The 26,257-nt window shown below is 37.5% G+C and overlaps 2 protein-coding genes across 3 annotated transcripts in view; one reads left to right on the top strand and one right to left on the bottom strand.

The window, feature by feature from the left end:
* The window catches only part of epn3a (epsin 3a), a 34,172-nt gene extending 24,995 nt beyond the window's left edge, over positions 1-9,177 (bottom strand). Inside the window, exons 1-2 of one of the 2 annotated variants that reach the window (XM_051715889.1) lie at positions 8,907-9,177; positions 657-1,409 (exon numbers count right to left, since the gene is read on the bottom strand). In XM_051715889.1, coding sequence (XP_051571849.1) covers positions 657-1,254 — 598 coding nt within the window. In that variant the 5' untranslated portion in view covers positions 1,255-1,409; positions 8,907-9,177. The remainder of the gene's footprint in view (positions 1-656; positions 1,410-8,906) is intronic. The other variant, XM_051715890.1, reaches the window with a different exon arrangement.
* Positions 9,178-22,334: 13,157 nt separating this feature from the next.
* rasd2a (RASD family member 2a) lies at positions 22,335-25,349 on the top strand. The gene is made up of 2 exons (XM_051716420.1): positions 22,335-24,374; positions 24,470-25,349. Exons 1-2 carry the CDS (start codon positions 23,732-23,734, stop codon positions 24,991-24,993), a joined length of 1,167 nt encoding a protein of 388 aa, XP_051572380.1. The 5' UTR covers positions 22,335-23,731; the 3' UTR covers positions 24,994-25,349.
* The last annotated feature ends 908 nt before the right edge of the window (positions 25,350-26,257 follow it).

Below are 26,257 nucleotides of genomic sequence, written 5' to 3'. Positions count from 1 at the left end.
AAACTTCCAGAAGAATGCAGCATGCATATTATGAGCTAAAAGTGGGTTACCGTGTCTCTCGGTTTAGTATGTACACATCTTTCTTTTAGATTACTCATTGCCTGGGTTAGAAAATTTCAACAGCTGATTGATTATAAAACCAATTCCCAATCCAAAAAGAAAGTGCCTACCCTGCTGAAAAGACCAGCATAGTTGATCAGCAGCAAATGTTGTTTTTTGGATGCCGGTCCCAAGACAACTTGACCAGTTTAACAGGTAAGACTTTCTTGGTCAACCAGCTTCACCAGAAAGATCATGGTGGTTGTCCAGCTTCATTTGAATAGCACTATATCTAACCAGCCTAAACAAACCTTGACCAGTATGGAAATTCTTGACAATCTAAAGGGCCGTTCACGCGTATTTGCGTCCGTTTTTTACGTCTTTGGTCATGCTTCTCGCACAGGACCGCAGTGTTTTAAGACGCTGTGTCAAGTTACAAAGAACTTCAACTTTTAGAAATGCGTCTAGAGACACCTGCATTCTGTTCATTCATTGCATTGCATCTAGTTTTTTTAATATAGGAACGTGTTCAATCTGAACGACCCCTAACATGGTCTTTTCAGCAGGGTACACAGTGAGCCCGGTCATTCACAAATAGTAAGAACAGTCACACTCACAGTTAAACGAAGACGGTGAGCCCCTAGATCTGCCATAATCTTCCCCATACAGTGCTGCCATGCTGGGCTGACTGGTGCGGCGTCCTGGATAAGGAGGGGGTAAAGATCCATAGCCCACTACACTGCTGGTTCCTGTCATGCGCTCACGGGTCTTGTGTGCCTGGGATCTCTCTTGCTTGAGCCGCTCATCATTCCTCAGCAGAGACACCAACTGCTTGGACTTTTCCCGCACGTTCATGCCCTGGTCCTGACCATCCTTGTCAATGTACTGGAAGTCCCGCAGAGTCTGGATGGCGTAAATGTTCTCCTTGCACTGCTGTGCCACTCGCTCTGATCCCGTCTTGATCAAATAGTCCAGTAGAGTGAGCGCCTTGTACACATGCCGCCAGTTCTTGCCGTGATCATTGAGTCTCTTCCAGATTATTCCCATGACCTCAGTTAAAGCCACCACATTGAAGGTTAGGTCTGCTATTTCCATCATGAGCGAGGTAGGAGGACCCCATGGGTCATTGGAGGTCGCCTCCCTGACCTTGACCTCTGCATCTGTGTAGTTGTTTACAATGTTCTTTACCTGGCGCCGTAATGATGAGGTCGTCATTGTGACTTTAGGTGTGGGATGATGAAGATGGGGTGCCCTTCAGTTTATGATAAAAGGGATTTTGTGATTTTAGACAGTAGGGCGCTGTTCTATGCAATGTTTGCCACAAAGACGCAATGGTCAGCAATCTTCAACCAACCTACAACTTTGTTAACCTGTAGCAAAGGAAGGTAAAAACAATGGTCAATAGGCTGGACACCTATGACTGAATTTAGGTTTCATATGACCTTAAATTTATCTAAAGACCTTTTAATCTATATGCTTCTGCTTAAATGCTTGAAATTAGTTTTGTAGACAAATATAAACTGTACCAACTTATGAATTTCTTAGTTAATGTTAAAATTAAAAAAAAAAAAATTTTAAATGGATGATTTGAACCAGATAGACAGTGAAGGAAAATCAGCCAATAAGTGTCCAGCATGGGAGCTCATCCAATGTTAAAACAGAAGCCCAGAAATTCTTTGGAAAAATACTTGCTATTCCAAAGAATTTGCCTGCTTTCCACTTATGTAAACCTACTGTCTGACAGCTGACATGTTTGTCCTTTTGATATAGAAATCAAAGGAAATGCTTTGGCTTCACTCTGCAAAATTAAACATACCTGCAATCAACATTTCTTAAAAGAAATAAGCACCAGCTGAGAATCTTTCTTTCTATCTATCTATCTAAGGTCTGTGTCTCTGTCTGTCGCTGTATCAGAAGATCTATCTATACTACTTAGCAGCTACTAAGAAAGAGATGAGTCTGTGATAAGGAAAAAAATAATAAACAATTGAGAAAGAAGCAGCAAATGTAGGTGGTTATATGCCACTGAAGGTAACAAAAAGGGAAGTTGGAGGTAACAAAAGGGAAGAGGTTTAGTTGTCCATCTATACTACTACGGCACACATTTAGTTGCCTTTATCTCAGTAAAATTTTAAAATGTTATCGTACATTGGTGGATATAAAATACTATACTACTACTATAAACCTTATTACCATAAAACTACTTTAAACCTTATAATTTCACATAAATAAAAAATAGATTAATTATAATTATGATATAGTATCAGTGTTCAAATGCTTATACAACTTGGGGGGGGGGGACATTTCAGTAAACTGTTTCTTCTTTTTTTGTCATTTTGAAGGAACAGTTCACCCAAAAATGAAAATTCTCTCATCATTTACACACCCTCATGCCATCCCAGATGTGTATGACTTTTTTTCTTCTGCTGAACACAAATTAAGATTTTTAGAAGAACATTTCAGCCATAAAATGCAAGTGAATGGGTCTCAAAATGTTTAAGCTCCAAAATGCATGTAAACGCATCATAAAAGTAATCCATAAAACTCCAGTGGTTTAATCCATGTCTCCAGAAGAAAAATGTTTTTTTTTTTTTTTTTTACTATAAATCTCCCCTTACATATTCTCAAAGGTAGAGTTAAAGTGGAGATTTACAGTAAAAAAGGATTGAAATATTGATCCTTTTTCTTACCCAAAGTGATTGCATCACTTCAGAAGACATGAATTAAACCTCTGGAGTATTTGGGTTACTTTTATTCTATCTTTCTATCTATCTAACTACAGTACTGTTCAAAAGTTTTAGGCACTTGTGAAAGTACACCTGGACACAGTTTTTCTTGGTTGTTGGCGGACAGGATGTTCCAAGCTTTTTGAAGAATTCACCACAGTTCTTCTATCTATTTATGCTGTCTCAGTTGCTTCTGTCTCTTCTTGTAATCCCAGACTGACTCGATGTTCAGTGGGGGGTTCTGTTGGGGTTACGTCATCTGATGCAAGGCTCCCTGTTCTTCTATTCTATTCTATTCTATTCTATTTGCAAAAGGAATGTTTGGGAAATGTATATTTCCTATGGACACCCTAAAGCTGAAGATATAAATAACCTTAAGACAAATGTTTTTGTGAAACATCTTATGTGCCCAAGACTTTTGCACAGTACTTTATCTATCTATCTACATTTGTCAGTATTCAAAGAACATAAGCCCTAGTTACCTTCAAATTTCAAGGCTTCCTAAACTGTCAGACAAGGCTTTGTCAAGCCAAAATTAGAGTTTGTCTTGAAACACTTTCCTTTTCTGATTAACAGTTACTGTCCTTAAAGGAATAATCCAGGTTCAATACAAGTTAAACTCAAATGTCAGCATTTGTGGCATAATATTGATTATCACAAAAATAAATTTTGACTTGTCACTCCTTTTCTTTGAAAAATCGAAATAGTTGTTACAGTAAAGCTACCGCCATACTAGCTGAGTTTTCCACAGATTTTTAGGGTGTGTGCATTTACAAAATCAAAGAGGTCAAATGGAGGGAAACATTAGCGTCTGCCAGCAGGAGGTCGATAATCCCTTGACCTTCTGTGCTAAGATAATCACTTCACAAACTACTAAAAAAGCATCTGGCTTGTTTAAACTTATCTTCGACAGTTGATGAGATGGATACAAATTATATTATACATTATAATTATTTTATATATTTATATATACAGGTGCATCTCAATAAATTAGAATGTTGTGGAAAAGTTCATTTATTTCAGTAATTCAACTCAAATTGTGAAACTCGTGTATTAAATAAATCCAATGCACACAGACTGAAGTAGTTTAAGTCTTTGGTTCTTTTAATTGTGATAATTTTGCTCACATTTAACAAAAACCCACCAATTCACTATCTCAAAAAATTAGAATACATCATAAGACCAATAAAAAAAACATTTTTAGTGAATTGTTGGCCTTCTGGAAAGTATGTTCATTTACTGTATATGTACTCAATACTTGGTAGGGGCTCCTTTTGCTTTAATTACTGCCTCAATTCGGCATGGCATGGAGATGATCAGTTTGTGGCACTGCTGAGGTGGTATGGAAGCCCAGGTTTCTTTGACAGTGGCCTTCAGCTCATCTGCATTTTTTGGTCTCTTGTTTCTCATTTTCCTCTTGACAATACCCCATAGATTCTCTATGGGGTTCAGGTCTGGTGAGTTTGCTGGCCAGTCAAGCACACCAACACCATGGTCATTTAACCAACTTTTGGTCCTTTGGCAGTGTGGGCAGGTGCCAAATCCTGCTGGAAAATGAAATCAGCATCTTTAAAAAGCTGGTCAGCAGAAGGAAGCCTGAAGTGCTCCAAAATTTCTTGGTAAACGGGTGCAGTGACTTTGGTTTTCAAAAAACACAATGGACCAACACCAGCAGATGACATTGCACCCCAAATCATCACAGACTGTGGAAACTTAACACTGGACTTCAAGCAACTTGGGCTATGAGCTTCTCCACCCTTCCTCCAGACTCTAGGACCTTGGTTTCCAAATGAAATACAAAACTTGCTCTCATCTGAAAAGAGGACTTTGGACCACTGGGCAACAGTCCAGTTTTTCTTCTCCTTAGCCCAGGTAAGACGCCTCTGACGTTGTCTGTGGTTCAGGAGTGGCTTAACAAGAGGAATACGACAACTGTAGCCAAATTCCTTGACACGTCTGTGTGTGGTGGCTTTTGATGCCTTGACCCCAGCCTCAGTCCATTCCTTGTGAAGTTCACCCAAATTCTTGAATCGATTTTGCTTGACAATCCTCATAAGGCTGCGGTTCTCTCGGTTGGTTGTGCATCTTTTTCTTCCACACTTTTTCCTTCCACTCAACTTTCTGTTAACATGCTTGGATACAGCACTCTGTGAACAGCCAGCTTCTTTGGCAATGAATGTTTGTGGCTTACCCTCCTTGTGAAGGGTGTCAATGATTGTCTTCTGGACAACTGTCAGATCAGCAGTCTTCCCCATGATTGTGTAGCCTAGTGAACCAAACTGAGAGACCATTTTGAAGGCTCAGGAAACCTTTGCAGGTGTTTTGAGTTGATTAGCTGATTGGCATGTCACCATATTCTAATTTTTTGAGATAGTGAATTGGTGGGTTTTTGTTAAATGTGAGCCAAAATCATCACAATTAAAAGAACCAAAGACTTAAACTACTTCAGTATGTGTGCATTGAATTTATTTAATACACGAGTTTCACAATTTGAGTTGAATTACTGAAATAAATGAACTTTTCCACGACATTCTAATTTATTGAGATGCACCTGTATGTATATATATATATATATATATATATATATATATATATATATATATATGTATTGTGTTTTTTTTTGTGTTTTTTTGTTTTTTTTTTCCCAATTTGGAAAGAGCGCTTTGGGAATTGGGCAAAGTCCTCATGGTGGTGTACCGACTCGCCTCAATCCGGGTGGCGGAGGATGAATCTCAGTTGCCTCCGTGTCCGAGACCGTCAATCCGCACATCTTATCACATGGCTTGTTGAGCGCGTTACCATGGAGACATAGTGCGTGTGGAGGCTTCACGCCATCCACCAGCATTCACACACAACTCACCACACGCCCCACCAAGAGCGAGAACCACATTATAGTGACCAGGAGGAGGTTACCCCATGTGACTCTTCCCTCCCTAGCAACTGGGCCAATTTGGTTGCTTAGGAGACCTGGCTGGAGTCACTCAGCACACCCTGGGATTCCAAATTGCAAACTCCAGGGGTGGTAGATTTATAATTATATTTAATTATGTGTGAAACGGTCTAATATGTACAAAAATATTTTATGTCTATATTTTTCAAACATAGTTGTGTAATAGGTTTAGTTAGCCAGTCATTATTGCGAAATAAGTAACTCAAGGTTTATGCCTTAACCGTCTATTAATATCGATTAATAAACTATCACGCGTGCATTAAGCAACTGTTATGAGCATGTTCTTACATCTAATTCCCACTGGAGAATTGCCAAGCCATATTGTCCATGACCTCGCAAATTTGGTCTTGTCCAAACCTTTCGCCACTTCTTCTTCCGCTTCTTTCTGTGTGCAACCACAAATGATAAAGCACAAATTGCAATGGCTGCCAAGAAATTATGTTCACACGGTGCTCTTGCTCTCTGCGAGCTTCAGGTTGATTGGCTGGGACAAAATGGACATGATAGTGAAGTGCTGAAAAAGTGCAGAGGCAGTCATATCCTCCTTTCTTAATCGGTGAATGTGACAGGCCAATCGACTGAGGATCGAAATCGAGTTATTCCGAGTGTGCTAGTGTGGCGCCAGCTTAAAGCACACAAAATTGAAATGAATAAGTTTTCAAACTGTATACATTTAAATGCTCACTGTTTTAAAAGAATAGCCACATGAAGTAAACAACATGCGTGTTAATATGATTTTCGTGTAATAAAATCGCTTACTAACCTTTTCTGAGTAAAGTTATATACAGTATTACAACTTTATGCCATGACGACATAATGCCGCAAACCGATTCCCAGTTATTTATTAGTTTGCTGTAAAAACAACAATTTAAACAAACTCAAATAATACACAAGTTATAACAGAAGAATTAATGTAAGTGCTTTTATAAAATTATAAATTTCACATTTCTACCTTTAAATCCTCCAAAATTGGCCCCATTCACTTCCATTGTAAGTGCCTCACTGTAACCTCGATTTTTGCTTTTTTTAAATAAAAGGAGGGATTAGTCCAAATATTTTTATTTTTTTTAATTTTTTTTTTGGAAATCAACATTATGCCACAAATGCTATCGATTGAGTTTAACTTGTATTGAACTCAGAATCGCCTATTCCTTTAAATACTTTTTTGACAGAATTTCATTTAAAGAGCAACAAAACTTCAACATACAACTTCAAACAAATGCTACATTCCTCATTCAATTTAATCATTATCTAAAGCAAATAGCTAAGCAGGAAAATGACATACTACCACTTGCAAAACAAACTCGTTTTAAAACACACCCTTTTATTTTTTTTAGTTGTCATTACATCATATATCCACTTACCATTTCAAGTGAAGAAGAATCATGAAACATGATTGTGAATTTATGAATCAACAGATCCCGTTGGTGTAATGAAATCATGCCAGTGTGTCATATGTGTGCTTTAATTTGCAGTCTCTAGTACAAAAATAATGTTAATGTCTTGTAGCTGTATGAAGACACAATATCGGATGGATGGATGGATGGATGGATGGATGGATGGATGGAAATGAAAACTTCATTATGATCTCACATCATAATGTCCCCTTAAAATGTGAAGCTCACATTTTAAGGGGATGGATGGATGGATGGATGGTCTGATCAATAAGATAACCATAAGTCTAAACAGTTATATTAAAAAAAATCTACATACAAAGGCAGAACAGTCTAAAGAATTCTGCCGAGTTTAGAGGACATAGCCTGAAGGCTCTAGGTCTAGGAGGAATTACTGTCTGACATTTAAAATGGAAGTCTAAGGTATTTGGGGGATTTTTAAGCATCCACTATGGGAAAACCCCAAGTATGATAAGTTTGAAAAGATATATTAGCAACCCAATTCAGAACAGGCTGAAGGTCTGTGCCAAGTTGTTGTGCATGTAGCTTAACAGCTACAGGAGGAGTTCCAGTCAGATATTTTGGTCTTGGGATTTTGACAAGACCCTAACCTAATTTTGTGCAATTACAGTACATTGGCTTCATCAAGCAAGCTAATATAATTATATGACTGCTTTCTGACAACACGTTGTCTGTATATCGGATTTTTTAAAAGGAAAGATGTAGAAAATTATCCTGTTTTGTAACTTCAAACCAGATTAAACCCTGCATATGAAAAAAAAAAAAAAAAAACATTGTACAACCTCACATCAAAGTCCAATGCCTAATACACTAATGAGGAAAATGATATCACACTGCACAGCCTCTCTCTCTAAACTGGGTTTAGGCAACAATCAATAGGAGTCTGTTGGATCACAAAGAGGCTGGAATTTCAAAAGCAGTAAGGACTGCTGGGACCTGTGCACAATACACAATTATTTTCACCGTAAATTTCTCTCACTGTTTAAAAAATAATAAAAAAGTCTACATTGATGGTCAATACCAATATCTAGAGAACAGGATGGCTAATTGCTCATTTATTATACAATTTCATATTAAAATGAATATTAATAATAACATTTTCAATGGCAATGCTGTTGGTGGATTATAACAAGTGACAGAATGGGGATCAAAAACTAACGTTGATCTGCCAAGCAGGCACAAATATCGGCCAATACCGATAATCCCAAAATTGCCAACTATCCGCCTATTAATCTGCTTGTCTGATATGTTGGCCTATCACTATTCTATCCAAACTGAAAAACGAAAGGTAGATATTAATAAAGTGGAAACATTTCTAGATACATATTTGAGGAAAAGTTGTATTGTGGCTTGTTGCATTAGCACTCTGTGACGTACACAAAGAAATATAATAATGCATAATAACAGTACTAAACACGCAATTAAACAATAACAGAATAGTTTTTCTTGTTTACTAGCATAACTTCTCTGTTCTTTCATAAATGTGTTTACTTTGTCCACTTCACATTCAATCCGGGCCGAGCCCCAGCACCCTGATAGTTTTGATTTAACATTTTAAATCATTAATATGTCAGATCAGAGCCTTCAGATCAGATGGGACGACACTAAACTCCCTCTCTACCAGCGTTCACGTCCTCATAATGCGGAATTTGCGGCAAAAGAGGATCATGTTGAAAGCCAACATTCGGTTGCGTGACTCAGCTGGAATACTGGAGTCATTTTTGGAAATCTTATGTTACCAAATTCGTCTCCTCTGAACGTCCATTGTGTCCTTACCTCTCATTGCTAGATATACAAGTCCCAACTTTGGGATGCTATAGGTTGTTGTGCTCCCCTCGACATCCCCGCGTGTTTATGTGGATAGTTTTGAATTCTGCTCCAAATAAACCAGGCGTTCACTTGAGCGCTTCAAAGTTTCTCCTGTGTATTTTTGTTGTTTCGATATGTGTAGGCCTATCCGGTCAGGAGTTATTGGTTCATATCCCGAAAAAGTCCCGGGCGCCAGCCTCGTTGATAACAGAACCCCCCCCTGTTAAATCCCAGTAAAGTGAACCGACGGGAAGAGGCTGGTGGAGGGAGGGCGGATGCCTGCAGAGTCAGCTCTTAACCCGTTGTGCTCCGAAACAGTCCATTGAGACATACGATACTGTCAGTCGTCGAACTGATTTGGAATGGAAATTATTTATGTCCTAAATATCCTGATTTATCTATCTTGAGAGCTCGGAATGATGGTCACAAAATGTGCTTTATTGGAAACGGAGAACTCACTAGTGCCAATAAAAGTGGGGATGGGGATGTGTTCAATTCCTCATGACTCTAAAATAACTGACTAACTCATTCATTCTCCTTAATTACACATTGTTTTCTAGAGGTGAGTAATCAGCAGTGTTGGGTGTAATCTGATTACAAAGTAGCTACAAAGTAATCAGAAATAAAGTTACAGACTTCAAGTTAGTTACTTTTAAGTACGTTACTTGGATTACACATATTTCTAAAATAATAGCAATATAATAAGAACATTACGTGAAATATATAAGGAGCCCCCAACAAGTCATTGTAAGGGGGAAATGAGTGAATGATTTGTGTGTGACAATGAATTAGACATTATTTTGAAATCGTTGAGGAAAACAAAAACTTTTCTGTGAAAAGTGTTTTAGAAAGTAGCTTAAAAGTAATGTGATTACTTTTTCAATGAAGTAATCTTCAAAGTAATCTGATTATTTTTTTCAGAGAAGTAATCAGTAACTTTCTTTGAGTACTTTCTTTGAGTAACTTACCCAACACTTATAATCAGTAATGTAATGGTTTAATAGACTAGAACAGTGTTTCGCAACCTTTTCGCAGGCCCATAAATAAGGCACAAGTGCACCTTCATCAACACCAAAGCAGAAATGTGTTTCTTTTTAACTCATATAACAGTGGATATTATTCAACATTATTATTATTATTATTATTAATATTATTATTAGCCTATGAATGAAATCACTTAAAACAATGGTGGCTCACTGTGTGGGTGAAAAACACTCTCCATATATTCTGCTAAGAACTGAAAAAATAATTTGATTCATTATAATTAGTTATTTTGAAGTCAACAAAACAAAATCTAAATCTTTCGAAGTATGCCTTGCACTTTTAAGAATTACTGGACAAGAACACTCATTGTACAGACAGACCATTAATTGCTTTGGCCAGAATTCACACTTTTCTACTTAATCGGTTATCGGTTCCTTAATATCGGGTCTATGATAAATGGCAAAATCTTGTTTCAAATCTCCTTTCGGAAACATTCCACTTTTTCATAATTGACTTTGTTCATCAACAACAATGTGCCTGTTTTTTCCATTATTAATACAATACCAATAATGCACTCTTTTATTTATTTTTTTTATTTTTTTTATTTTATTTTTTTTGTAGTCTAATAATATTTTAGCTATCATTGCATGTGTCAAAAAGCAGAAATATTTTAAAATTAGTCTTGCATATTGGTTTATGGACAATTAAACATAAAAATAATTAGTAACTGTATTGGTCATAAAAAAACAATATCAGTTAATTTCTCATACATTATGTTTCAGATGATCTGCATGTTCAAGCAAGGAAGTTGGTATACACACAGGGAGAATGAAATAAAGCAAGAGACAGATAAAGACTGGTTCAAAGCTTCGTTGTGACAAGTGTTTGGTCAAGCAAGATTTTCTGGAAAGACCAGCTCTGCTCTTGATACTCAGCTTCTTCTGATGGATGAACAAGGAAAGGTCGTGGATGAACTCTGAACAGCTCCCATAGTGGAGTAACATAATTTAGACCCTTTACACAGCTTGGTGGAAAGAAAAATATCTTTGCTTTTTATTTTTCTTTACACAAATTGTAGGCTAGCGTTGACTGCATTTGTCAAGTTCAACAACACTGTAACCAAAAAATAATAATTTGGGTTACAGGGTTGAAAGATAAGATATTTTACTTTAATTTATATTATGTATAATATAAATGTATAAATACTTTAAACCAACATTTAGTCGCAGATTAGCCAGCCCCTTATGAGTGATGGCTTAGTTTAGGCTAATTCTGAAAAACCTATTAGGGTGGATATGGGTAAAGTGGGACAGTTAAGCTTGATCCCCATTATATCCATATTTTCAATCCATCTTTCAATAGATAAAGAAAATCAATGATAAATAAAATGAAATAGAAATATAAGGTAAATCTTAAGGTTATGAAAAAGTGAAAGTTGTTTGGAAATGTTACATATTATGATTTACGGTGTGAAAGTGTATCTGAAAATGTAATATATTTACATTTATAGAATAATTTTTCCTCTGTCCCACTTTACCAGAGGTATATGGGCAAAATGGGAAAGGGTGATACTGGTTAAGTGGGACAGAATATCAAGTCATTTAAAGAGGATCTATGAGTTCATTATCAACTTACTGTATTATGTATGATTTTATTTTAACATGGTTGGCAGTGATTGGATGATGCTGGCCATTACTTGTATCAGAATTGATTATGCTAATTTCCGATTGGTAAAATGCTTCAGCACTGGCTGTCACTTGTTTGTTTGACAGTGCAAAGACAGAACATTGACATGCATATGTTGTCGTGAGATTCACTCGAAAGAACATTCTGGTTATATGAGAGTGTCTTTGTAACTGTATATCTGTTGTGCATGATAGCATTATTGCTTAAAAAAACACAAATACCCACATTATGCTGTGCAAACTACACTTACATCTGACTGTCTCAGCCAGGCTTCATTCAATCAAGGCCACTCTGAATGGATTGAATTGTTGTGCGGCGTGCTTTGCTTCTCCTTTACAATGTTTGCCACGGAAAGTTTGAGACTAAATGTTCTTTTCTAGAGTTTCATGAAGAACATTAAATCACCTTGAAAAACATCACCATGGCTACCATGCACTTTATAAGAACTGATTTCTAGAGAGTATTCTATAACGCTACAAAGCTATAAGAACATCTCTTTTATGAGGCATTACAATACGTGTGCTTTGTGTCGAAACTTTTCTGCCCCTGCTTTATGACGTGGGCTACTTATGTAAGATTGTTTTTTCTTAAAAAAAATTCAGATTAAATTAGCCAACAATTGAATGTTTAAGAAAAATTCTTGAATAAGCAAAAACTTTGGCTGTATCCGCCAAGTCAATGACTTCACAAGCCATAATTCGCATTTGAATGCACCTCCAAAGAACACTAGTTTTGGACCGCCTTATGGACATTATGGTACCCCAAGACACCATAACATTATGTCTTATCTAAAACAAATTCCAGTAATTTTTAGACATAAAGCAAATATCTACACTGTACAGTGCATCTGGAAAGTATTCACAGCACTTCACTTTTTCCACATTTTGTTATGTTACAGCCTTATTCCAAAATTGATTAAATTCATTATTTTCCTCAAAATTCTACAAACAATACCCCATAATGACAACGTGAAAGTTTGTTTGAAATCTTTGCAAATTTATTTAAAAAAAAAAAAAAAAAAAAAAAATCACATGTACATAAGTATTCATAGCCTTTGCTCAGTACTTTGTTGAAGCACCTTTGGCACCAATTACAGCCTCAAGTCTTTTTGAGTATGATACTACAAGCTTGGCACACCTATTTTTGGGCAGTTTCTCCCATTCTTCTTTGCAGGACCTCTCAAGCTCCATCAGGTTGGATGGGGAGTGTCGGTGCACAGCCATTTTCAGATCTCTCCAGAGATGTTCAATCGGGTTAAAGTCTGGGCTCTGGCTGGGCCACTCAAGGACATTCACAGAGTTGTCCCGGAGCCACTCCTTTGTTATCTTGGCTGTGTGCTTAGGGTCGTTGTCCTGTTGGAAGATGAACCTTCGCCCCAGTCTGAGGTCCAGAGTGCTCTGGAGCAGGTTTTCATCAAGGATGTCCCTGTACAGTGTTGCATTCATCTTTCCCTCAATCCTGACTAGTCTCCCAGTTCCTGCTGCTGAAAAACATCCCCACTGCATGATGCTGCCACAACCATGCTTCACTGTAGGGATGGTATTGGCCAGGTGATGAGCGGTGCCTGGTTTCCTCCAGACATGACGCTTGCCATTCAGGCCAAAGAGTTCAATCTGTCAGGCAGGCTGTCATGTGCCTTTTACTGAGGAGTGGCTTCCGTCTGGCCACTCTACCATACAGGCCTGATTGGTGGAGTGCTGCAGAGATGGTTGTTCTTCTGGAAGGTTCTTCTCTCTCCACAGAGAAATGCTGGAGCTCTGTCAGAGTGACCATCAGGTTCTTGGTCACCTCCCTGACTAAGGCCCTTCTCCCCCGATCGCTCAGTTTGGCCAGGCGGCCAGCTCTAGGAAGAGTCCTGGTGGTTCCAAACTTCTTCCATTTACGGATGATGGAGGCCACTGTGCTCATTGGGACCTTCAATGCTGCAGAAATTTTTCTGTACCCTTCCCCAGATCTGAGCCTCGATACAATCCTGTCTCGGATTGATTTGTGCTCTGACATGCACTGTTAACTGTGGGACCTTAAATAGACAGGTGTGTACCTTTCCAAATCATGTCCAATCAACTGAATTTACCACAGGTGGACTCCAATCAAGTTGTAGAAACATCTCAAGGATGATCAGTAGAAACATACACCTGAGCTCAATTTTGAGTGTCATGGCAAAGGCTGTGAATACTTATGTACAGGTGATTTTTTTCGTTTTTTATTTTTAATAAATTTGCAAAGATTTCAAACAAACTTCTTTCACGTTGTCGTTATGGGGTATTGTTTGTAGAATTTTGAGGAAAATATGAATTTAATCATTTTGGAATAAGGCTGTAACATAACAAAATGTGGAAAAAGTGAAGCGCCGTGAATACTTTCCGGATGCACTGTTTAAAGCAATAATAATGATAAATTGGCTGTGTAGTGAAGTGTAGTCCAGTGTAGTGTATTTACAAGCAATGAAAGGAGAATTTATTCTTTATATTAATCTCTGAGCCTATACAATGTAGTGAGCAAAATTATAATATATTCAAATACTGAACTGTGTTTATCTTTTTCAGAGGTATTTATTTTTTAAGTTGATTTAAAGGAATAGTTCACCCAAAAATGAACATTTGCTGATAATTTACTCACCCTTAGGCCATCCAAGATGTATATAACTTTCTTTCTTCATCAGAACAGGATTTAAGATTTTTAGGAAAGTATCCCGGGTCTTAAGCTTCATCCAATGCAAATGAATGGACACCAATTTTTGACAGTCCAAAAAGCATATATAGGCAGCATCAAAGTATCCACATGACTCCAGTCGATCAAGTAATGTCTTCTGAAGTTAATCAATACGTTTGTTTGAATAACAAATCGCAAATGAAAAAGTTTTTAACTTTAAATCGGCGCATCCGCTGTTTGAATTGACTTAACTCTCGCATGAAGTACGTTCCTCTGTGGTTAACAGAGCGGAACTTCTGAATTCTCGCGTAAACGCACCAACGTGATGACATCACGCGACGTGAGGCATTCAGTGTTTACAGGAAGCGATTTTTTAAAGTTAATGACGTTTTAATTAGCAATTCGTTTGTCACACAAACATATCGATTCACTTCAGAAGACATTACTTGATCGACTGGAGTCGTGTGGATGCTTTGATGCTGAATAAGTGTGGTTTTTGGACCGTCAAAAATTGGTGTCCATTCACTTGCATTGGATGAAGCTAAAAACCAGGGATATTTTCCTAAAAATCTTCAATCCTGTTCTGATGAAGAAAGAAAGTCATTTACATCTTGAATGGCCTAAGGGTGAGTAAATTATCATGGGTGAACTATTCCTTTAAGTAGATTTAACACATGGATATTTCAATCTTTATGTAAGCCTCTGTTGCAAACAAAATAAATACTTACAATAAACTATATTCAAGTACAGGCCCCTGTCTAGCTTGTTTCCGCCTACTTGCAACCCGGTTATCCATTCTGGTTTTAATTGTTTCATTCTAAAATTATAAATTGTTTGTCATTTATTCTAATGTTAGCTTGAAAATAGCAAATTCAGACAAATTAGGGTTTTAATCTGTCTTGAGACCTCACAGATTTTGGTAACACGGTTGCAAAACTTCCAAACCTCAATTAAAAGAAATGTGAAATCAGATAACTCATTTACTATTTAGTTTGACGTCCTGAACATGAATTATCTTAAAAGGAGTATACACATTTGTATTTTACATTTCGCTTTCAGATTCAGTCATTATATGATGGATGGCCCAAGTTTTGGTCCTGTCTGTATGAACATAACTGCTGTCTCTGTGAGCCAGCGGAAATGAGGGCTGAATGTATTTTTTTTAAGGATGTTTGTGTTGTGTATTGACTAACATTTGTCTGTACACATATTTTTTTCACATTATATATTTCCTGTTAATTTTATCACATAGCACTGGTACAATTATTATGTACATTGGCCTTACTGAACTTGAACTAGTTTAATTTTATCCAGCTTGGTTAAGTTATCATTTTAATTGACACAGGCTGCTTCTATGTCAAAAATGTTTGAGACAAAATTTCAAAGGTTTAGGTAAAAAAAAAAAAAAAAAAAACGTTTTTGGAAACAATTCACAAAAACAAAAAAAATTGTTGTTTTTGTGCACTGATTAAAATATTGCTAGACTCGGGGCCTGGGTAGCTCAGTGAGTATTGACACTTACTACCACACCCCTGGAGTCACAAGTTCGAATCCAGGGTGTGCTGAGTGACTCCAGCCAGGTCTCCTTAGCAACCAAATTGGCCCGGTTGCAGTCACATGGTGTAACCTCCTCATGGTCGCAATTAGGGGTTCTCGCTCTCAATGGGGCGCATGGTAAGTTGTGCGTGGATCACGGAGAATAGCATGAGCCTCCACATGCTGTGAGTCTCCGTGGTGATATGCACAGCGAGCCGCGTGATAAGATGCGTGGATTGAAGGTCTCAGAAGTGGAGGCAACTGAGACTTGTTCTCCGCCACCCAGATTGAGGTGAGTAACCGCGCCACCACGGGGACCTAGTAAGCAGTGGGAATTGGGCATGCCAAATTGGGGAGAAAAGGGGATAACATTTTTTAATTAATAATAAATAAATAAATAAATAAAATAAAAAATAATTTAAAAATATTGTAATTTACAAGTAAACTATTGTGACTAAAATGCAAGCTGGCTTCAGAATTCACACCTTTGAGGTCCTCACATGGTCTCTACTCTGGGCATCATAGGAACTGTGCTTGGTTGGTTCAAGTCCTATCTCTTAGGTATGGTGTCCAAGACACATCAGCTACTTACTGGGGTACCTCAGTGCTCAGTGCTTGGACCACTTCTGTTCTCTATATACACAACATCATTGGGACCCATCATTCAAGCACACAGGTTTTCTTACCTCTGCTACACCTATGACACAAAGCTCTACTTGTCTTTCCAGCCCAACGACCCCATGGTGATGGCTCGAATCTCGGCCTGTTTGGCAAACATATGTAGCTTTAAAAGCTTATATATATATATATATATATATATATATATATATATATATATATATATATATATATATATATATATTATAAATTCTGAATCAATAAAAAAAAAAAAGACTTGTTTTGTTGCACAGATTGCAATATAGCTAGACTATAGAAACATTGTACAATGTACAAGTAAACTACTGTGACTATAATGCAAGCTGGCTTCAGAATTCACGCCTTTGCTGCCCTCACATGGTTGTTTTTCGTTTGTATAGCAAGTATAAAGATAGAGTCCATGGCTGCATCTAAAAGATGAAAAATACTGCCTTCATATGCATTACACGCAGGTAGTAAAGCTTCAAGACATGTCCAAATCTAATATTTGTGTAATCCTTCATCGGTTTTTGAAGGCAGGAAAGATGTGTCCTTTGCGGTCTTTGATATGCCACAATCCTGTGCATGCGATTAGATGGTTGCAGGTTGAAAGAATAAAAATGGCGTCTAATAGAGCAAGTGAAAGCAATGGTATAACGGCTAAAGGCCCCCCGAAGTAAAAAGCACTTTTCATTTTATTTTCTCCCAAAACACTAAAGAGCAAAAAAACTACCACAGCACTTTTCTAAATACCTTTGTGTCACTCACTATGCACTGCAAAATATTCCTGATCCAACCCCGCCCTCTTTTGGAGATTCCACCCTCGTTTGGAAATCTCCGGCATGCAGCTATACCTACTTGGGCCTGAGCGCATAATACAATATTGAAGGTACTCTGCAGTTTGTTTCGTTGAGTTGAATCTCTTGAGATCTGTAAAGTCCCATAATTTTCATACCGTGCCGTGCTATTGCATCTGTTTTAATTTATTTTAAGTATTCTTTTGTATAGAACAACAAAACAACATTCAGCTAAGTTTCTGTTCTCGCTGGATCTTCTGGGATCCATGGGCATTGCCAGGTTTGGAAAAGATAAGGGGCTTAGCCCCAAGAGGACCCCCCTACCCCACATAAATTTGTTTAATACGTTAAAATGTGTATAGGATATAGTGATACTACACCAACACCTTGCATACTTGCATCACTTTTCTTTTAGAATTGGTTTAGAAATAATATTCTATTATTGTTAGCCAATTGCTTACTGACCATGACCAGTTATGTTCCCTTTCAAAATTTTCCCAAAAGTATCATTTTGAGGCCACTCCAATAGAGTTCCAAATTGTCATAAATGCCATTTCTATTGGTATTATGATTCTTTTAAAAGGAGAGCAAACTCTGTGTGATCCAATGTCTTTGAATATAAGGAAGTTCTCCTTTCAAGGAAACACTGTTACTGATGGCAAGATTAATAACCAATTTGTTTATAATTGTCTCAATAGAAAAACTATTGCAGCATATATTTTCAATGGATTGATACTTTATGAGGTCAGTTAGAATTTGGTTTGGCATCTTTGTTTGGGCTCAAATAAAATTAGAGATATTTCTTTGAAAATCTTACACAAATGCTATCCCTGTAATAGTACACTTTCTAAGTATATTAACAAAATTAAAGGGAAACATTTTTTTTTTTAATGTGTTTCAGCAAATAGCCTATCTCTCAAAAAAATAAATGGTATCTGACATATGTATTAATGTTTTTGAAATTATTTTTTATAATAACAAAAAAAAACTATTTTCTAATTCAATATACATATATTTTCCATTTGTTTATTATTTTTGGATAAGTTTAATTTACGAGTGTATATTTTTAGGCAAGAATCCACTCCTCCAACTCTGTTTGGTTGATTTTAATTCTTATGTTACATATGTGCATTAAGATTGCATTAATAACAAAAAAAAGGTCATCAAATATTGTTGATATATAACCACTTATAACTGCTTCCCTCTGGCTGTTGTATTGTATTTTATTGTATTTCTGTAGCAATATGCAACTGCTGTAAGTATTCAGATTGTTCTTGGCATTACTAAAAAAAAAGAGTTTGTAGGAACAACAATTAGGTAAGTAACCTTACAGTAACTGATGTTATCAGACAGTTACTTAACTGGCTATATCAAACATAGATAAATATTTCTAATATCTAACTTTTTACAATTTACAAGAACATTGTCCTGTTAATATGTACATGTATTTATATAAATTTTAACATATTTGATTGAATAACGTTGATTATTTCAAAGTTCAAACTATAGCTTAAACTTATCAGGTTACGTTATAAACTGTTCATAATTAAGCATAGAAGTCAGACATAAGATCTCAATTTCGCTTTGAAACAGTGATGGTTTGTTGAAACCTGCAGAGTGACAACAGTCCCACCTATACTGGCCGGAACAGCTGATGGTCGTTTATGCGCAGAACTGAACGAACGCAAGCGATAATCTACCACAGCCAGTGCCCATTGCTTTTCAATATGGATAGATGGACTACTGGCAAACAAAGACAAAGTCATTCAACATTTTTTTATTTGTGAAGTGAAACGTGTGTGAATCTTCAAGAAAAGATCAGGGGCTTGGGACTCCCCCCCCCCCCCCAACAACACCCCTGTTGTGATCCTTCCCCAGCTGTCAACTGAAGCGTCCTTCACTCTTAAAAAAAAAAAAAGGTGTCAAAAAGGGTTTTTCACAGCAATTGCTATTGAAGAACCATGTTTGGTTCCCCAAAGAACCTTTCAATCAAAGGTTCTTAAAAGAACCATTTTGAAGGTTAAAGGTTCTTCATGGAACCATACATGCTGATAAAGAATGTTGTGAGTGTTAAGAGTGTTGTAATGGTGCAACAGCAAATGTTTCGTCTCTCACAGCCCACTCTCTCATTTGTTTGGGTGTGAGGTGATAAAATTCAGTAGAGACATGAGCTGCTATAAAAACGGAACACACTTTTGATCCAGGAAGGATATGGACAGTTGGCAACTGTTATGCAACACATGACAGAAAGTTTATTAATCAATTTGCAGATCTGCCAGACCAATTTTTGAGTGGCCCACCGGGAATTTTTCTGGTCCTACCTATTAGCCACTCCGGCCCTGCCTGAAATGATATTTATTTTGAGACAACATACTGTACGTATTTTTCATTTCCAGTTTTGTTCATTTTTTTAAATCAAAAGTTTTTAATTAACTGTTCAATAAGTAAAGGAATGAAATTTGGGGTACAAAGCCCCTTTTTTGCCGGGGCTTTATCTCCATTGCACCCTAATACGTTTATAAATGTTCTGTTTTTCATTTTTCTCAAATTCGGACTTCATTTCTATAATTAAAGAAACATTGTAGATATTTGCTTTATGTCTAAAAATTACTGGAATTTGTTTTAGATAAGACATAATGTTATGGTGTCTTGGGGTACCATAATGTCCATAAGGCGGTCCAAAACTAGTGTTCTTTGGAGGTGCATTCAAATGCGAATTATGGCTTGTGAAGTCATTGACTTGGCGGATACAGCCAAAGTTTTTGCTTATTCAAGAATTTTTCTTAAACATTCAATTGTTGGCTAATTTAATCTGAATTTTTTTTTAAGAAAAAACAATCTTACATAAGTAGCCCACGTCATAAAGCAGGGGCAGAAAAGTTTCGACACAAAGCACACGTATTGTAATGCCTCATAAAAGAGATGTTCTTATAGCTTTGTAGCGTTATAGAATACTCTCTGGAAATCAGTTCTTATAAAGTGCATGGTAGCCATGGTGATGTTTTTCAAGGTGATTTAATGTTCTTCATGAAACTCTAGAAAAGAACATTTAGTCTCAAACTTTCCGTGGCAAACATTGTAAAGGAGAAGCAAAGCACGCCGCACAACAATTCAATCCATTCAGAGTGGCCTTGATTGAATGAAGCCTGGCTGAGACAGTCAGATGTAAGTGTAGTTTGCACAGCATAATGTGGGTATTTGTGTTTTTTTAAGCAATAATGCTATCATGCACAACAGATATACAGTTACAAAGACACTCTCATATAACCAGAATGTTCTTTCGAGTGAATCTCACGACAACATATGCATGTCAATGTTCTGTCTTTGCACTGTCAAACAAACAAGTGACAGCCAGTGCTGAAGCATTTTACCAATCAGAAATTAGCATAATCAATTCTGATACAAGTAATGGCCAGCATCATCCAATCACTGCCAACCATGTTAAAATAAAATCATACATAATAAATTCTGAATCTATGTACTGATTACCATTGTCCCATGTCTGCCAAACATGTTGAGTGATCCAAACATCGTCTGCAGCATGAAACTGAACTTTTGATAGGAAGTTTGGATTGAATGCACTTAGCTGCATAAAGAACTATAGGATGCTCCCTTGCTTCCTATTAAGTGAATGACTTAACCTCCAGTGTGCTGTCTGTCTGCACTGGTCTCAGAACAGTTCAAAATGCACCTTATTTTCATCCTAACTCCATATAAAGCCTCTGAAAGCAAAACATTATCTCAATGTGAAAATGCATATTAAATTTAGGATTTCTAATGAAATGTTTTGCTATTGTACACATTAGTGTACATTGTGTTTAACAGTGTGGAGTTTTGCAATAAATTGTTCAAATTTTTAAAATGGCATATCGGATGAAACTAGAGGTTCTACTTACCAGAAGTAGTTTTGTTGGAGTTTCTCCCAAAGACAAACTCTGCTGTGATCGGCGCTATGTTGTTTTGTCACAAGTTTAAGAATTTACTGACAGCACAGAGTCTCCTGAAGTCAGATCAGTCGGTTTAAATGAAAATAATTTATGTGTTGCGTATAGTGTATAACAGTTTACCTTTTGTATCATTTCCACAAGTTAATGCCTACTCTTAACCATACAGATACATGTGCATGTCTCAGGGTACCACAAGTTCTTATACTTTGTACCCTCGTGCACAGCATGTAAAAAGCATTCATAATTAGTCGTGATCATACCTATACAGCATATTCCTATCATGGTCGTGTTGATTAGTCATCAAGTGTTAATATGCATGGGCACATATTAATGTCAGCTGCTTTTATTCTATATCTAATGAGAACCATCAACATCATTATGCAGATAGGAATTCATGAAACAATTGCAATTCCTGCGGTACTCATGCCATCTTGACTCAAACAAAAGCGCATCACCTCTTTCACCTTATGTTTCCGTGCTCCCACACAAATAACACAGGCTTTCCATCAGTAAATCACCCAATAACTGAAATGAATTGAGCCTAATCATTTGTGATGCAACTGACAGCTTTTTTTCATAGAAAGTCAGTCATTAGTAACCCCACCGTTGTTATGGAGACAGCTCCAGGGAATAAACTCCGAATGTTGGACACCTAAAGTAAGTGTGGTGAATTACATTAATGCTTTCACGTCGATATACATCACATTAAACACCCCATCCAAAAATAGCATAATAGTATAAATATAACAAATTGCTTTCTTTTATGGCTTTCTTCTTCTATTTGTTGATTCACACAAATAGGCCTATATGTTTATTTTTGGGCACTGAAAAGTTTGACTTCATCTGTAATGATACATAAAAAAAAAACAGGATTGTTGCAAGTTGTTCAGTTTACTTAATTAAAATGAACTAAAGCAACACAATTCTAGAACATTTTGTCACAACCTAATTTCATTGCGTTGTATCTAATTAAATTTGTAAAATGGAAGTTTACTTAATCCATTTGAGATGGGACTACATGAATACTTTTTGTAGCATTGTTGAAACTCGTTTTATGCATTTTTAAGCAAGATGAGAATAGGAGATTTTTTATGTTTAATGTTCTGTTATATTGTTATTAAAAATAGAGTCTGTTAGGCTTTAAGAGTTTTGGGGATTCAACTTGTGGTGAAGACTGGTGCTTGTGCTAGTCTCAAACTCTCAAATTCAGTTAAGTAAGGGTAATGACTTTATTTTTTGAGTGTACAACCAGGTTTGTATCCAAAGTCTGAGACCACTAGGGAAAATGCTTCTTTGTGCGTATATCTAATTATTTTTTATTTATTTATTTTTAGCATTAGAAATTATTGGCATAACAATTTGGGTGAAAAGCTGAATTGCAAAAAAAAATGCATTTTATTGAATTTCATCATTAATTTCAGAATTTGAAAAGTATAGTTGATATGTAAAGTGATAACAGTTGGGTATTCAACTTTTAGCACTTTTAAAGGTGCACTCAGTAACTTCTGTCTTTGTGTCATCTTGGACTTACACTGACACCTAGTGGTTTGGATGCAGCATCATTTCAAATCAATAGTTTTCAGTTTCAGATGTCATTGTAGAAATGTAGTATTCACAGTCAGCATGATTACTTTAATCAATGAGTGAAAGTGTCAAATAACAGGACAGTTACTGAGATTAAGTGAGTAGTATTCAGCTGGTCATGTGATTCTAACATGGCAGCCCCCATGTGTGGACCCTCTCCATGTAGAATAAAACAGCTTTTATAAGGTTACTGATATGACTGGAGTCTTCAGTGTAATGTGAGTGATCATGATTTTATACATATATTGCAAAATTACAATTCATGTCTTTAGGAGTTCAACTTTTTTAATGAGGAAAAAATTACTGAGTACACCTTTACGTCTTGTTTTTTTTTTTTTTATTTTTTTTTTTTGTCTACTAACAGTGTATACGTCACAGGAGATTTTTGTCATTTTTTCTGTAAGTCATAAAAAATTCACAGCACAGTGTCAGTTCCGTTCAGCACCGGTTCTCCCTATGGCCAGTCCGCCCCTGATGGTGTATAATGGAGGGATTGTTCTTGCTTGTTTTAATTATTGATTATTGATTATGATGTAATGAATTTACATCACAGCGTTTCTTTGTTTTACATCAAACACAGTAAAGGCCTTCTGTATATTTCCAGGTTTAAATTGCACTTTGAATCCCAAACTAGTTTAACCCCATATACATTTAACTGATAATACTCTCAGATTTTGCATAAGACTGGCACAATGACCGATATTATGATGAAATGTATAGGCTATCTCAAGTGACACTGCGGTAAGCAGTAATGACTGCGGCTGTGGCCAATTCCTTAAATAGACAGCAGAATTGTTCAGATTCACGAACGTAACGAGTTACCAAGAGAATGACGCACAATATGAGACCACCCACCCATCACAATATAAAAGGCACAGCGTGTACTGCACAGAGCTCACTGTAAAGAGAGGACGGGGTGCTGCGCATCCCCTACCGACGTCCTGCCAAGCACCAATCGGCGCCGTTCTGGATGATACCAGCAAAGAGCATGCAGGTGAACACAACTGAAAAGCCAGTTCTTTCAGTTGATGGCACCGAGACGCTCTCCTGTTGCGACTATCATTCTGAAGGCGAAGCAACAGTTCATGCGCATTTGCAATGCCTGCGAGCCAAAGCTGCGGTGAATCGCGCATCGTCCTCGACGAATCTGCAGGTTCCAGACACACATTCCCACACCTTCAAGCTCCCCACCATAAAAACGGTAACATCACACTGGAGACATCCAGAGAAAAAGGTACAGGTGGTGAGGTCGTCCAGCACTGGAAACCGACACCCCTCGTCTGAACGTAAACCGCGGCGATCTCTGGAGCCCTTCCCCGCGTCACAGCTCCATCAAACAAAGCTTATGAGATATGAGAGTAAAAACGACGATCTGGTCACCGTTAAGCCCAATCATTACCGGCGCATAGTTGTGCTTGGCGCACCCAGAGTGGGTAAAACGGCAGTCATCCGGCGTTTCTTGGGTCATGGATTCGAGGAACATTACGAGCCAACGACAGAAGACTTTCACAGCAAACTGTACCACATCCGAGGAGAGAGATATCAGCTAGATATCCTGGACGCGTCCAAAGAAAGAGACTTTCCTGCCAAACGAAGACTCTCTATTCTGACAGGTCAGTGCAAGCTTAAGTTTATCTGGTGATTCCAATTCTGTCCTATGTCCACCACGAATTAAGAAGTTCTTATTTGGTGTGTTTTGTTTCAACAGGCGATATATTCCTCCTCGTGTTCAGCGTGACCGACAAAGAGTCTTTCGACGAGGTGTGCTTGTTACGCGAGGAGATTTACGATGCCAAATCCAAGCTGGCGAAATCCAAAGAAAACAGACAGCTTCCTATTATCATATGCGGCAATAAGTCTGATTTAAATGCCTCAAGAGCTGTGCACCAGTCCGATGTCCGCCAGTGTCTCGGGGAGGACAGTGTCCTGTTTGAGGTGTCCGCTAAAGACTGCACCAAACTGGAGGAGATTTTCGGGGCTCTGGCGGTGCTGGGAGGACTCCCCGCAGAAACCAGACCCTCTCTCCACCGAGACATCTCCATCCACACGTATCAAGCGCTGAGCAACAGAAAGAGAAACAAAAGAGCCATTCGGGCGCTGGCGATAGATGAGCCGTGTGGGGCCGTGCAACCGCTTGCCCGCAGACCGAGTTTCGATAGTGATCTGCGGCGCGTGATGGGGGAAACCACACCGAAACGAAGTACGCCTATTGAGAGGTGCCAAATACAGTAAAGAGTAACACTAGTGACTCTGTCTCGAACCAATGAATAATATTTATTCAACTATGTAAGAATTATAATATTCTATAAGCTCTAGGCTGGACCAGAGGACAAATGTATTTGTGAAATGTCTTTAAAAATATTCAAATGTAAGCATGTTTGCTTTATAGTGAATGCATTAACTCAAATTTGTTTCCACATTTTTCTTATAATACAGACAGGGGCGTAGATTCCGGGGGGAACACACACTGTAACCCCCCTAATGTTCAAGCCAAATCTACGCCCTTGAATACGCACTGACGCACCATGTTTTTCCTGATATTGAGTGGGACACTTTTGTTTTCCACATTTTAACACTGACAACAATAAAAGACCAACTGTGTTTTACAAAGAATGAGTTCTGTATTTTTATCCTAAAAACAAATGGGTATGTTCAAGGGTGTGACGACCATACCACACACATTTGGGAAAATAATCATTTTTTAAGAGTTTCACTGAAAAGTACAAAGAAAAAAAAATGTGTCAGCTGCATAAAGGCTAATTTATACTTCACGTCAAAAGCAGTGGGATTCCATATAATAAATGGCACTGTCTACACACTGTCGTGCGTCACATCGCGGATTCCCCGTTCAATAGAGCGCAACAGTGCCTGCCCACTTTTTCAGCCATCTGGGGGTAAGTATTTTCCCCATTACTTTCTTCCATAGACTTTATAAAAAATCCTTCATAAAAGAGTCGTGAACACACAAGGCTGTGTACTTACCGTCTTTCATGAGGGCACAAACTACAATCCCATGAGGCATTGTGAATGATGTCACTGAATAAAAAAACGATGGGAATATATAAAACTCTTGATTTTAATTTGTTGAATATTAGTATAGAAATATATAGTAGTTTAAGGGTGAATGGAGACCGACTGGATTACATCATTCACAGTGAGTCATGGGAGCGTGCAGTGGCCCCGAGGCACTTTTCGCGGGTTTCGTTGGCCGCGGTTCTCTGATTGGTGGATGTTTCTCTGCTGTGCCATGGGTAATGTAGCTGTTTACCATGAATTATGCTATCAAACACGTTTTTTAAACAACAAAGTTGAAATAATGCAGACTGATGGCTCCAATGGAAGCATATACCATCGATGAGCAACCTTGTAACTCACGGTAGGTCTGTCTTTAAAGATTTATAAGTTATCGTTGAAAATCAGTTAGTCTATAGGATAAATGCGGGGATTTTTACTTTCGGAACCAGAGTGTTGAGCTCTATTGCTAATGCACTGCAGA

The sequence above is a fragment of the Myxocyprinus asiaticus genome, chromosome 14 (genome assembly GCF_019703515.2).
Source record: "Myxocyprinus asiaticus isolate MX2 ecotype Aquarium Trade chromosome 14, UBuf_Myxa_2, whole genome shotgun sequence".
NCBI classification, from domain to species: Eukaryota; Metazoa; Chordata; class Actinopteri; order Cypriniformes; family Catostomidae; genus Myxocyprinus; species Myxocyprinus asiaticus.
This window is presented reverse-complemented; position numbering and strand designations above follow the sequence as displayed.